This window comes from Clinocottus analis, unplaced genomic scaffold (assembly GCF_023055335.1).
Source record: "Clinocottus analis isolate CAN_PGR_092001 unplaced genomic scaffold, fCliAna1.0.p SCAF_3, whole genome shotgun sequence".
NCBI lineage: Eukaryota > Metazoa > Chordata > Actinopteri > Perciformes > Cottidae > Clinocottus > Clinocottus analis.
This window is the reverse complement of record NW_027176042.1, coordinates 23,072,941-23,087,007: the sequence shown is the minus strand read 5'-3', so window position 1 is coordinate 23,087,007 and position 14,067 is coordinate 23,072,941. Positions and strand designations below refer to the sequence as shown.

The following is a 14,067-nucleotide window of genomic DNA, read 5'->3' as shown; positions in this document are numbered from 1 at the left end:
GGACACATGTGAACCTGTTGGTGGCGCTAGAGGAGGGGTCGGTTTGTTATTCTGTCTGGTTGAAATTATTTCTGAATAAAATTGAGTAAGAATCCTTCTGTTTTTGAGGTATAATTCAGTCTGAATTATAGGGGTTGAAGGTAGTTGAAGCGTCACTGAGCTGCAGACAGTGAAGACAGTTGAAGTGTCGGTTGGCATTTGTCGGCTTAAAGGAGTCTAAGTTAGGTTTAGGAAGAGAATGAATGAATGAATATACACTTCATGCAATTTGTTGACAGAGTAGCAGCTTACAGACACAAAATATGAAAGAACAAGGATGAAAGATATCAAAATTAAATAAATTAAATCCAAATAGCTGGGATGAAAGATATGTACAGCTTATTCATTTAGGATATTAAATGTAAATAGTAGAGAAGTGAAACAATGCAAAGTATGTATGTGTAGTGTATAAGAAGTGTAAATAAACAAAAACGTGTACAATGATTAGCTAATCTACAGAGGATCTAGCAAGAGGTGACTCATTGTATAGTCTTATTGCTGTGGGCGGGAATGTCCTCCTATATATGTCTCTGATCCCAAAGACGTGACATCATCGGAGGTCGCGTTCACTTCGGATATTACTTCTAAGCCCTGGCGTCAACCTTTAACCTCACTGATAACATAAGAAGGAATAGCCCCACTTGTTTACTTGATAAACTGTCTGTCTGTCTGTCTGTCTGTCTGTCTGTCTGTCTCTCAGGTGAGCAGCGCGTAAGAAGCCATGGACCAATCGCTGTCCAGTGGGCGGGGCAATGTGAGCGTGCTCAGTTGTTTCCCGCCCTCCGTGGGCAGAGACGTCGCAGTTGCTTTGGTGAAGCCCCTGAGAGCTGGCCTGGGAAACCCCGACACCCGCAGCCTGCTACGCACAGACAGACAGGTGTGTGTGTGTGTGTGTGACCTCTATGGAAACTTGGAAACTTAAATACACGCTCTGGTGTTGATATGTAATCATTGTTCAGTGTTGGATGAACAATTGTAGTTGAGTGAAGAAATCATTCACCTGGTGAAGGTAAAATAAGTGTTGACACAACAGAGTTCAACAGAAGCACAAACAATACACCGTGCACAACGATTGCACAGCTGAATCAAACATTATAACCATCATGATTTATTACAGGACTGTTTGATTGGACCTAGTTGGAGCCAGGTGTTCCTAATAAACTGGACACTAAGAATACGTCTGATTGTTATGGTTTTCTTTCAGGTAAAGTGGACGATGGAGGCGTTGTGTTACGGTTTGACTCTCCCGTCGGACGGCGACACCGTCAAACTGTGTGTGGACGTCTACACTGATTGGCTGATGGCCCTGGTTTCCCCAAAAGAATCCATCCCTCCTCCGATAGGCAGAGAGCCCAACCTGTACACCCAGAAGATCCTCCGACACCTGTACAGCCTGTTCCTGTCCAGGTAGACTGTCAACACCTGGACTGACCCTCTGATGGACATCTCAACACCAGAACCCCTGACGTTTAAGGACCAGATAATCTATGACCTCTTCAATCTAATTGGGCATCAGGAGGTCCAATGGTGCAACAATGGGTCCTAGAGATGCATCAAAAGGTTCCAGTGGAGTTTTAGGTCCAATGGTGCAATAGTGGGTCCTAGAGGTGCATTAACAGGCTCCAGTGGAGTTTTAGATCCAATGGTGCAACAGTGGGTCCTAGACAAGCATTTACAAAGTTCATGAGGAGTTTTAGGAGGTCCAATGGTCCAACCATGGGTTCCAGTGGTGCACTGGAAAGTTTCAGTGTATTACGAGGATCCAGTGGAGTTTTAGGAGGTCCAATGATGTAACAGTTGGTTTCAGTGGAGTGTTAAGAGGTTCCAGTAGAGCTTTAAGAGTTCCAATGATGCATTAGAAAGTTCCACTAGTGCTTTAGGAGATCCAGGTGTCCTTTTAACAGTTTTCCTTGGTGCATTAAGGGATCCAATGGTAAATAAGGATGTTTCATTGGTACTTTAGGAGGTTCAAGTGGTGCATTGAAAGATCCAATGGTGCACTGGGGTGCTCCTGTGGTACATTAAGAGGTTGCAGTGATATTTTAGACGGTTTGAGTCGCGCTTGGAAGGTTATAGTGGTTCCAGAGAAGGCCCGAGAAGTCCTCCATGTGGTTCAAGGAGCCCTGTAAGAAGTTTAAATGGTCATTGGGTGGTGTCTTGTACATGAGTCTATTCGTCCTTTGGGGGATGTATTGGCTCAGTCTCTGCTGGTCAGTTTATGTGACTTTGTTCTATGCATTACTTTGTTTTTGTTTGTAACTGTAAAATTAGAGAAGAGGGTTCATCAGGAGGATTCAAAGAGTCTGAATCTTTTCTCTCCCCAACAGACACTTTTCCACAGCAGGATAAACCTGCTCTTCCACCACTGCTTTGTGTTTCTTTGTCAGTTTTCATGACATATCAGGACTTGTAGGTGAGGCAGAGTTTCTCATGTCGACCCCGTGTCTTCTACTGTCCCATACTCCCCAGGTCAGACCAGGTGAGTCCGGTCTACATGTCTCTCTGTCAGCAGGTGTTGTGTGCCGTTCAGTCGTTGGCCAGAGACAGTGCTGTGATGAGCAGAGACACCTGGGAGACTCTGCTGAACTTCTTGCTCTGCATCAACCACGCCATGTTGGCTACAGGTGAGCCTGCGACCCCGCCCCATTTGCCTCCTCGCGCACCTGTTTTTGGCGCCGCAATTGACAGCGTTCGTCCAACGTCGGCCCGAGGGAAGAAACTGTACTTGTGGCCGAAGTCATCTCTACAGTTTTAGGAGCGTTCAGCTCCGGGTCGGTCCTGACCGCACCACAGGTGTCAGCCCATCACCTGTCCCCGTCTCGGCAGGCGGCGTGTCGGAGCAGCTGTCTCACCTGTCGATGGCGGTGCTGTTTGAGGTCTGGTTGCTGTCTTGCGCTCGGTGTTTTCCGTCTCGCTCTCTGTGGCAGATGGGCCGACAGACGTTGAGCAGCTGCAGACACCAGCCCGCGGTGGTGGAGCAATGGAGCCGAGTCATCGCCGCCCTGACCTCCAGGTGCACAAACGCACGACGGACTGACACACAAACTCTTCTTCCTGTTGTTCGGTGCATCGTCTCGTCACGTTGTTTATGTTTGTGTTCTCTGTTCAGGTTGTTAATGTCGACCTTCGGTCCGTCCTTCCCTCACTTCAAAGTCCCAGATGAAGACACTGCTTTGATTCCTAAAGACATGGACGAACACGGAGTCCCCCAGACCTGGTTCAGGTTCCTGCACCTGCTCAGGTAAATTCCAGGTGGAAACCTCAGGTTCTGAAAAGTGAAGCCAACGCTGAAGCGTCTCAAAACTTGTATTCTTCCTACTGGCCATCATGCACTAAATAATCCTAATTCTCACTTGATTTATTAACTGAGGTAAACATTGTGAACATATGTTCCATTTAGGGCGGGGCTACAGTATGATTGACAGGTCTCTGGCGAAAATACAAGTGGATTATTAAAATAACTATTTTACATTATCATACACGTATTATTGGCATTTCAATATTTCATAACTGTTTAAAATAATATCGGTATATCGTGTCACCTGCGACATCATGTAGCAGCAAAATGTTTTGTCTTGAAAAAAGGCTGAACCACATCCCCTTAAATCTCCCTCCAGTAACCCGGTGGATCTCAGTCGCCACGTGGTTGTTGGTTCGACTCCTTCCTCCCATGAGGAGGCATCAAGAGGAGACAGTCAGCTGCCAAACATCTTCTTCAGAGCCATGAGAGGAGTCAGCACGCTGGTCGACGCCTTCCTGGGTACACTGACCTCTAAACTCTGACCTCCGCCTAACTTCTGACTGCTGGGTCTGGTCTGTGGTTTAATTACTGCTGTGACTAATGAGCTAAAGGGAGAAAAGTGTTGTTTTGTAACTTGTGTTGCAGGTGTGACTGTGATCATCAAAGAAACAACAGAGCAGCTTCTGCCAAACACTGGTATGCACACATATAAACTGGTATACACACATGTATACACATTACACGTATAAACTGGTATACACACATATAAACTGGTATACACACATGTATACACATTACACGTATAAACTGGTATACAAATCTTTCACGTATAAACTAGCCTACACACTTATAAACTGGTATACACACATACAAACTGGTACACAACCTATATGTACATATAAACTGGCGTACACACATTACAAGTATAAACTGGTATACACACATGTATAAATTGGTATACACACACTACATGTATAAACTGGTCTACACACATTCCACACATAAATTACTCTACACACACTACACATAAGATGGTATACACACACACACACGTATAAACGGGTATACACACATTTAAACTGGTATACACACATTTATATGAATCTCTCTCTCTCTCTCTCTCTCTCTCTCTCTCTCTCTCTATATATATATATATATATATTTATATACTGTAGATATACTGTTGTTGTTTCTGTTGTTGTTGTTGTGGCAGTTTCTTTTGTTAATGTGTTTCTCCAGGGCTTCCAACAAGGATCCATTTCAGAGACCGGTTGCCTTCTCTCGGTAATCCAGATTATCCTGAATTGATCTGTTCAATCCGATCAATAAACTAATCAAAGTAGAGTCCTCTGACAGCCAAACTACAATCAACCAGACTCAGATTTGGTCCGGCCTCACATGGGGCAAAAATGAAAAAAAAATATATTGATAACATTAATCAAAACTAAACCTCCAGTCTTACCTAACATTTGGTTTTCATTTGGTTTGTTTCCCACCTCGTCTCCTCTCAGGTGTTGCAGTTACTAGGAGCCCGTTTAGAGAGCGCCACCCTTCTCCCGGTAAGCCCCGCCTACGTGCCCGACCCCATCCAGGTTTGATTGATTGGTGGCTTTGATCTGTAGAAACGGAGAATACCTGTTCTCTGGCGTCCTCAGGTATCTCTCGACCTCGTTCTGGCAGTGCCCCGCCCATCCCGATGAACATACTGAGCTTGCCCATTGCCCCAGCCTCCACCACCTCCACCACCTCCCCCCCTCCACCCAACAAACGACTGAAACCCGTGAATGTTTCGAAGGCAACAAGCAAACCTCTTGCGGTACGACTTATTTGTTTTCGTATTTTCAAAAAACTGAAAATTATGTCTCTTTACAAACCGCTTTACCTGGCTGGTTCCATGACTCATTACCTGTCTGGGCACCGAACTCTTTACCTGTCCCTGTAAGTGACTCTTTACCTGTCCCTGTAAGTGACTCTTTACCTGTCCCTGTAAGTGACTCTTGTCCCTGTAAGTGACTCTTTACCTGTTCCTGTAAGTGACTCTTTACCTGTCCCTGTAAGGGACTCTTGTCCCTGTAAGTGACTCTTTACCTGTCCCTGTAAGTGACTCTTTACCTGTTCCTGTAAGTGACTCTTTACCTGTTCCTGTAAGTGACTCTTGTCCCTGTAAGTGACTCTTTACCTGTCCCTGTAAGTGACTCTTTACCTGTTCCTGTAAGTAACTCTTGTCCCTGTAAGTGACTCTTTACCTGTTCCTGTAAGTAACTCTTGTCCCTGTAAGTGACTCTTTACCTGTCCCTGTAAGTGACTCTTTACCTGTCTCTGTAAGTGACTCTTTACCTGTAAGTGACTCTTTACCTATCCCTGTAAGGGACTCTTTACCTGTCCCTGTAAGTGACTCTTTACCTGTCCCTGTAAGTGACTCTTTACCTGTCCCTGTAAGTGACTCTTTACCTGTTCCTGTAAGTGACTCTTTACCTGTTCCTGTAAGTAACTCTTGTCCCTGTAAGTGACTCTTTACCTGTCTCTGTAAGTGACTCTTTACCTGTAAGTGACTCTTTACCTGTCTCTGTAAGTGACTCTTTACCTGTAAGTGACTCTTTACCTGTCCCTGTAAGTGACTCTTGTCCCTGAAAGTGACTCTTTACCTGTTCCTGTAAGTGACTCTTGTCCCTGTAAGTGACTCTTTACCTGTCCCTGTAAGTGACTCTTTACCTGTTCCTGTAAGTAACTCTTGTCCCTGTAAGTGACTCTTTACCTGTTCCTGTAAGTAACTCTTGTCCCTGTAAGTGACTCTTTACCTGTCCCTGTAAGTGACTCTTTACCTGTCTCTGTAAGTGACTCTTTACCTGTAAGTGACTCTTTACCTATCCCTGTAAGGGACTCTTTACCTGTCCCTGTAAGTGACTCTTTACCTGTCCCTGTAAGTGACTCTTTACCTGTCCCTGTAAGTGACTCTTTACCTGTTCCTGTAAGTGACTCTTTACCTGTTCCTGTAAGTAACTCTTGTCCCTGTAAGTGACTCTTTACCTGTCTCTGTAAGTGACTCTTTACCTGTAAGTGACTCTTTACCTGTCTCTGTAAGTGACTCTTTACCTGTAAGTGACTCTTTACCTGTCCCTGTAAGTGACTCTTGTCCCTGAAAGTGACTCTTTACCTGTCCCTGTAAGTAACTCTTTACCTGTCCCTGTAAGTAACTCTTTACTTATCCCTGTAAGTGACTCTTTACCTGTCCCTATAAGTGACTCTTTACCTGTCCCTTTAAGTGACGTTTTACCTGTCCAGGTGCACTTCTTGTCTTGGTATGTTTGAGCCATATTACTTATGGGGTTTCGTTCCTCTCTCCTCTCAGGCATCTTCCTCCCCTCCTCACTTGAAGTGGTCATCCCCTCCTTCCCCCTATCAACCTCCTCTCTGCTCCTCCCCCAGACTCTCCCCTTCCCCACTCAGGTGTAACGTCGACTCCCTCCTCCACCTGTTTGGCGAATGGCTTTTTGATGCCGCTTTGATCAACATAGACTCTGGTTCGCCCACTAAGTACTTTGAATACACATACTGCACACACTGCAACATTTACTGCACACAGTAATACACTTAGGACTTACGTTACAGGTTCTTCATCCTTTGTGTAGTGTTACTGTCACCAACCCCCCGCCTCCTCCTGTGTGTTCTCCAGCCGGTCCCGGTGATGTCACTGTGATGTCAGCGAGGTGGGCGGCAGGTAGAGCCGAGGCCTGCGGGACGCTCTGCAGAATCTTCACCACCAAGAAAACTGCAGAGGACATCATGCCTGTCTACCTGTCCAGGTACATGTCTCCCACGTTGGGACTGATATAAATACCTTATAAAAAAACTTTAAATCAAAACTTGTCCTCTATGTACTATATAATCTGGTGACAGTCGTCTTTATTTTCTAAAAACTAAAACGTTTGTTTGTGTCGTCCCCTCCTCTGTCCGACCGTCAGGTTCTACCACGTTCTCCTTCAGGGTCTGCTGGTGTCGGAGGAAGTGTGTCCTCCTGTTCTAGCCTCCATCCTGCTGAACTCCACCTGTCTGTTCTGCTGCGACCTGAGAGGAGTCAACCTGCTGTTGCCCTCCTTCATCGCAGCTGTGGAGAAAGTGCTGCTCGACAGGTACACGCTGGGTTTGGACCAACGAGCTCCACAAGTTTCAACTCTCATCTTTTTAATTTACATAAAAAAGTAGCAACACTTTGTTACGAGTGAAAGTCATTGCATTCAAAATTGTATTATTATTGTTGACGCTGGTAAAAGTGAAGCCTGTTAATTGATATACTGCCGGGACGTTTAATCCGTCGTATATGTCTTTGTCCAGAGAGCTGTTGAGGTTCAAGAGTTTTTTGAGTCCGGCAGATTTGAGACGAGCCTCCATCCTGGTCCTGCTGACCATGCTGCCTCTCCATCTGCAGTTTGGATCCGTCAGGTCCGAGGTAAGCTTTCGCACCTACACGCACCTGAGCAAACCCACCTGGACACGTGAAGCAGGAGCATCCGATAACAACCAGAGAGACAGTAACAGTGTGTGTGTGTCTCTGTGTGTGTGTTCAGGTGTTATCGGACGGGCGGTTCAACGGTGATGATGTCACAGGAAGTAGCTTCCTGTCTCTGAAGCCCCGCCTCATCGCTGTCCTGATTGGAGCTCTGCAGACGGAGACCGACACCTCCAACACACAGATACTCCTCGGTCAGTTGCTCATCCCGATTCCTTCGTTCTTTGTTTTACTTTATTGTTTTCGTTTTGTCGGACTCAATTAATTTTATTCTGGCATCATCTGCTGTTCTTAATCTATCTGACTCCACTGTTTCTCATTCTATCTTACTGACAGTCTGAATGATTTCTGTTTCGTGCAGCGGCCATGTTGAACCTGGTTCAGGACTCGGCTCTGTTACAAGCTGCAGGACAAAGTCAGCAGGTGACTACTTTCACATTTACTGAAAGCTCTACTAAAACTCTATTGACACACAGTGTTTTCAGAACAGATGAAAATAGTTAGAGGGCAGAAATAATTGACTATTTCATGTTTCAGATCACTTTTTAGGCTGACGATTAACCTTTTTATTTTGACTATTTTGTGCGTCCATGAAATTTTGATATTGTAAATTCTGGTTCATGTCTTAATAATACACATTTTCTTTATGATTATTACAGCACAGTATTGTGTTGTCTTTCACATTGTCTTGATAGAAGATTTGTGCGGCACATTGTGTGGTGGTTATGGGATGCCTTACCCCTGAATAATATCTGTGGCTGATTTGATTTATAACAATCAGGTGTCGCCGACAGGACTTTACACTGTTACTGTGGGGTTTTTCTTTTATTATCGTCAGAAAAGATGTAAACACTTCATCTATTGTTGTTTTTCAGGACACTGAGTCCCAGCAGGGTGGAGCCAGCAGACCCAGATGGACCACGGGAACCGGTGGACCCGGTGCAAATAGATGGACCAGAGGAACCGGTGGTTCACTTTGATGATTGAATTTGAATTAAGTTTGAACTAATTTTCTAACCTTGACCATCATGTGATGTATGTGTGTGTGTGTGTGTGTTTTTGCGTTGCTTTCAACCAGCCGTCCAGTCAGACGCAGCCGGCATCCTGTGGGTTCAGTCTGTGCGTCTGCTGATTCAGCGTCTGACGTCTCAGTGGAGGAACGACTCAGCAGTTTGTCTCTCTGCACTGGAAGTACTGGGAGGACTGGCTAAGGTGGACACACACGTACACATACACGCATGCACACTAACCCCTACACGTACACACAGAGGTCCTAAACCAATCATGGATCTTTCTGCGACCTTTTCCCGTCCTCCTGCAGGTGGAGGTGAGCGTGGAAGAGAGTGAGAGGAGGCGAGTGGTCACGTCAGTCTGTTGCTACATCGTGTTTCAGTGCAGTCGTCCTCCTCCACTTCACTCCAGAGATGTGCACTCCATCATCGTCGCTGCTTTCCACTGTTTGAACGTCTTGTTAACTCAACACCCCGCCATGCTCGACCACCAGGCAACTACCCAGCATGCACCAAACATCCAAGTAACTCACCAGCAGGTAACTCGTAGCCAAGTAACTAATCAGCCAAGTTATCTTCTGTTTTCAGGAGTGTTTGTTGGAGGTCCTGGAGATCGTGGAATTGGGGATTTCGGGCAGTAAGTCCAGACAGGAACAGGAAGTGAGGTGTAAAGAGGAAAAGGAACTGAACCCGGCTTCTCTGAGGGTGAAGGAGGCTGCAGAGGCCACGCTGAGCTGGTGAGAAAAACAAACACGCGGGTAAAAGTTTAATATGTTTTAAAATAATGTAAAGTAGTCAAAGCAGAGTTCACATATGTGGCCCATTAGAGCCATTTTGCGTCTATCCTGGTTAATACAATGATGCTTAGTTGTTGTGGGACAAAGTGCACTTTCATGAAACATGTCTTTCTGATTTCTGTTGTTAAAAGTGAAAGTATGGGCTGAAGTGAGTTTGAAAGGCCTTTTCTTAATCTGTAGTTGCCATAAAAACAAGTTACAGCAGAATTAAGCCTCATCCTCAAATGGACCCAACCTAGACAGAGTCTGCAGAGCTTAGTCTGATCTCTACTCATATCTCAGTGTTATGCAGGTTTCGGGGGCCTTCCCATTCCTCGGAGGCCTGCTGAGTGAGGACGCTCTGATTGGCTGCAACACTTTGAGTGACAGCAGTTTGAAGAAATTCAGATATTTTGTGGTGGACCGCTCAGTCATCTTGGCCATGCTGGAACAACCACAGGGACCTGAACAGGGTCAGTCCTGATTCACCGATCCTGAACCAGATATAGACAGAAACACAAACCCTCAAACACGAGGAAAGCTTGAAGCCAGCTGACCCCCCCTGTCATTAGTCAAGGATTTCATCATCTAATCAACCACTAAATGAAATCAGACTTCAAAGTGTTTACTGGCATTTGACGACACAAACTGATTTAGTTTCCTCTTATTGCACTTTTGTTTCTTGTTGTTTTTAATACATTTTCTGTTGCTCAACTTATCGATCCATCAGATTTAAAGACAATACTAGCTTCTAATGTTTTGAATGGTGTTGGCAGCACCATGTCCGTCACTCACAGTGCTGATCAGAGGTCCGTCAGGAGGTCACACCTGGAATTTACAGCTTCACCTGCAACCCAGAGAGGAAAGAACAGAAACGCAGGTGGCCACTTCCAACAATGTCCAAACACAATAAATACCTAATAATAACAAACATGATTCATGATTGTGAACATAGGTGCGCTTCTCAGACTTGAGATCAGTATTCTATCTTTCCTGTCTGTCGATCGACTGCAGCAAACCCTGATCCCAGAACAGCGTGGCGCGGCCCAGGAGGATGCTGGGATACGATGTGGTTTCAACCATCAGCTGTTTCCTGAAAACATTGACAGAGTTGCTTCAGTGAAAGCAGACCTGAGTATTCCAACTCTGCGTGAGACCGTTACTGAGGAGGTACGTACCTGGTCCGACGCTGATCCAAACCCTGCTGATTGTTCATTCTCCCTTTATGTATTTACGTGTTTGTAGCACAATGGTGTTCCACAGGGATCCTGTTTAGGTCCTCTTCTTTTTATTGCCTTGCTAATTTTAAAAACTGGAAGTTGTTGCTACATCAAAGTCAGGCGGGTGTTCTTTACATGAGAATCAGCTGCTCAGGTGTGGGTAAATCACCGGACAGGTGCAGCAGCAACTGGAGCGTCTGCAAGCAGCGTTGAAGAGGCAGCGACAGGTCGAGGCTCGGCCGCAGGTGAGCGGACGTTCGGTTGTCATGAAGACCTGCAGGCCGCCGTCTCCAACCACCAACTTCCAGACAGCACGACTCCTCCTGTCCCACCTGGGCCTGCTGACACCTGAGACCCTGAAGGTACATGGAATAGATGGATTTATTGATGCGTTTAGCTCTGTCTGTTGTCACACCCACCTGGCTCTCCTTTCTCCCTCTCACTTGTCCTTCGTAGAGTCCATGTACCAGCGGTGTCCCGGCTCCGCTGGTGTCTCTGGACTCTTCACTTCCGGGTTTTTCTGAGGACCTGAGACGTTTGGACCAGCTGCCGTCCAGGAACTGTGACTCCGCCTTCATCTTCTACATGAGAGCAGGACAGAAGACAGCTGCAGAGGTCACCACACACACCTGCTTGTGTTTGTCGTTGTTTTCCATTCTCAGGGCCTGGTATTCGGGGCATAAAGTGAGAAAATGTAGTTGTAACTCTACCTCTTGTCTGTTGCTGTTTGAGCGCTATGGGTAAACTGGTCAAAGACATGAACCGATACACAATTAAAAAATATCTAACATGCTAAATATCTGGACCTTTTGGGGAGTCCGTCGTGGAGAGAAACTCGATTACAAGAGGGCAAGTTGTGGATCAGTGAGGCAAACTCACGACTTTGAAAGGTTGCGTCGAGAGAACTTTGCTGAACCTGTCTGTCTCTTTGTAGATTCTGAGGAACGTGGAGTCCAGCTGCAGCGTCCAGCCTCACTTCCTGGACTTCCTGTGGTCTCTCGGTCGGCCGGTGGAGGTTGGGCGACGACATGGGGCCGGGTTCAACGCCAAGGGTTCAGGTCAGTGTTCTGATTGGTCACTTCTCAGCAACAGGACACTGTCTGTGGTCACTCTGTTCTCCATTATCCTTAATTGGTTATTTTTTTGTTTTGTCAGAATTCCCTGCTGTGCTCGGTGACAGTGGAGGGGGCGTGTTCAACGGAGAGAGGTTTGTCCTGATGTACACCGACGCTCTGACCGAGCTCACCTTCGTCGTACCCTCATCATCACACAGTGAGTGCGTTGATCGTATAACGAGAGATGTGACCATTTAAAGAGAGGTATTGCCACGTAAAAATAGGTGAAAGATTGCCATAAAGACTAGAAAAGCTGCGCCGGGTCCGTCTTAATTATCTTTTGGTTAATAGTCCGGATATAATGATGTCTGGGTTCGCATTCATGACCATATTAGGAGTGGTGTGACCATATCAAGAGAATTGTGACCATATAAGGAGTGGCGTGACCATATAAAGAGAGGTGGTACCTCGTGTTTTTGTACGAAGCGGCTGATTTGTCGAAGAGTCCGGAGAAGGCGGAGCCTCGAACTGGGATGCCATCCAACCAGCAGAGTCCTTTTGAGCCCAACAGAGACTCCACCCCTCAACCCACAGTATGGACCTCCAACATAAAAACTTCATCACTTATCTTTCCGTCTGTCAGTCTCTGATCTGTCTGTCTTTCTTTCTGTCCAGAGTTCTCCAGCTGAAGACTTGAAGTCCTTTCGTTTTGAGCTGTCGTCCGTTGGGTCTGAATCTAAACTCTTGATAGTCTGGGTCGAACGCTTCGAGGATATCGGTAACCAACTTTACATTAACGGTGTAACTACTGACATAAGTTGTGTTGATATTATAGTTACTACTTCATTCATCTGCCTACTTACTTGAACCATTATTATTGAGCGCTCCCGGCCAGATTAAATCAGTCACGTTGAGACATTCTAGCTTTGTGTTTCAGAGAGTTTCCCTTTGTCTGAACTTCTGTCGGGGACGAAGACAGGAACACCGACCAGGTGAAGCACCCGACGAATACGCCGTCACGAACGGCTTCAGATGTGAACGCAACATGAAGGTAACGAAGCCGTCTTGTCTTTCTGTACGTTGTCAGCGTGTCAAACGTCCAGCTGATCTTCGTCCATCCTCTGAAGACCGGACTCTACCGGATTCATTTTCACGCAAACGCGACCAGCAAGTTCGGTTTGGTCGTCCCTTTGGTCAACGGGAGTTTGGTCAGCAGGAGGTCTTTGGGTACGTCTGAGTGACGGACGTCAACAAATGCTAGCTTGAAAATGTCCAATCGGATTGGAAGGCGATTATTGTTAACGGAGAGAGGTTTGTCCTGATGTGCACCGACGCTCCGACAGAGATCACCTTCATCGTACCCTCATCATCACACAGAGAGTCCGTTGACCTTGTAAAAAAGTGAGACCGTATCAGGTGAAGTGATACGATACAAGGAGAGGTATGACCCTAAGATGAGGATCTACCATGTAAGGAAATAGGATACCATGTGAGGAAAGGTGGGACCTTTTAAAAGGGGGTGGTACCACATAAGAAAGTGTGACCATATAAGGAGAGGTTATACCAAATAAGGAAAGGTGCTACCTTTTAAGCTGATGATGATCTCAATCATTTCATAATATTAATAAATATAAATAACTTACAGTTTGTCCTTTATCTCTCGGTCTGTAGGTTAATAAACCTGTTTTCTCTCTCCGCCTCCAGGTTTCCTGCTCAGAGAGACCGTCATCAACTGTTGCCATCGGCGGCGTCTGGACAGTGACTCCGCCCCTCCCTCCCACGTCAGCAGAAAGCACATGATCAACGACATCATCCTCCGTTATCGCAGCCGCCGCTCCGAGCCCGCCTTTTACGCCGCTCTGTTCCAGGACCCGTAAAACCTTTTAAAGCACCTTTAACCTCTCGGACCGACCGGCCACGCACAGAATAAAATAAAATAAATCAAAGTGCTTGTGTTGTTTGTGGGGTTTTTAAACCAGCCAATCAGGATCAACAGTGAGGACAGGTGATTACCGAGTGATGATGTCACCTGAACGATGATGTCACCTGAACGATGATGTCACCTGAGAGGGTTAATAAACTGTGTGGAAACCTCAGTGGTCTCTGCATGTCTCTGATTGGTCCTCTGGTATGATGTCATCGATTCAAAGGGTCTCTTATTGGTCAGAAAGTTTCATCGGCAGAATACAATTTGCCCAAAATCACATGTTGAATATATC

The 14,067-nt window shown here is 46.0% G+C and overlaps 1 protein-coding gene across 1 annotated transcript; it reads left to right on the top strand.

The window, feature by feature from the left end:
* The first annotated feature begins 760 nt into the window (after window positions 1-760).
* Window positions 761-13,725, top strand: LOC137796586 (ral GTPase-activating protein subunit beta-like). Its single transcript, XM_068594591.1, has 32 exons — window positions 761-916; window positions 1,244-1,446; window positions 2,509-2,663; window positions 2,866-3,052; window positions 3,149-3,280; window positions 3,657-3,799; window positions 3,926-3,976; window positions 4,520-4,567; window positions 4,765-4,839; window positions 4,936-5,093; window positions 6,630-6,813; window positions 6,957-7,083; window positions 7,243-7,410; window positions 7,613-7,727; window positions 7,846-7,981; window positions 8,149-8,210; window positions 8,663-8,753; window positions 8,866-8,999; window positions 9,109-9,291; window positions 9,386-9,534; window positions 9,877-10,046; window positions 10,350-10,453; window positions 10,588-10,743; window positions 10,970-11,155; window positions 11,250-11,408; window positions 11,728-11,845; window positions 11,949-12,065; window positions 12,335-12,441; window positions 12,524-12,626; window positions 12,786-12,840; window positions 12,936-13,075; window positions 13,553-13,725. The coding sequence occupies exons 1-32, from the start codon at window positions 761-763 to the stop codon at window positions 13,723-13,725; spliced, it is 4,245 nt and encodes a 1,414-aa protein (XP_068450692.1).
* The last annotated feature ends 342 nt before the right edge of the window (window positions 13,726-14,067 follow it).

Excerpts from the sequence above, each read along its gene's own strand:
- LOC137796586 (XM_068594591.1), top strand. The coding sequence starts at position 761 with ATGGACCAATCGCTGTCCAGTGGGCGGGGCAATGTGAGCGTGCTCAGT. Across the intron at positions 4,568-4,764 it reads CCGGTTGCCTTCTCTCGGTA|TTTGTTTCCCACCTCGTCTC; the intron begins ATCCAGATTATC and ends GTTTTCATTTGG. Across the intron at positions 10,454-10,587 it reads AGGAAAGAACAGAAACGCAG|CAAACCCTGATCCCAGAACA; the intron begins GTGGCCACTTCC and ends GATCGACTGCAG.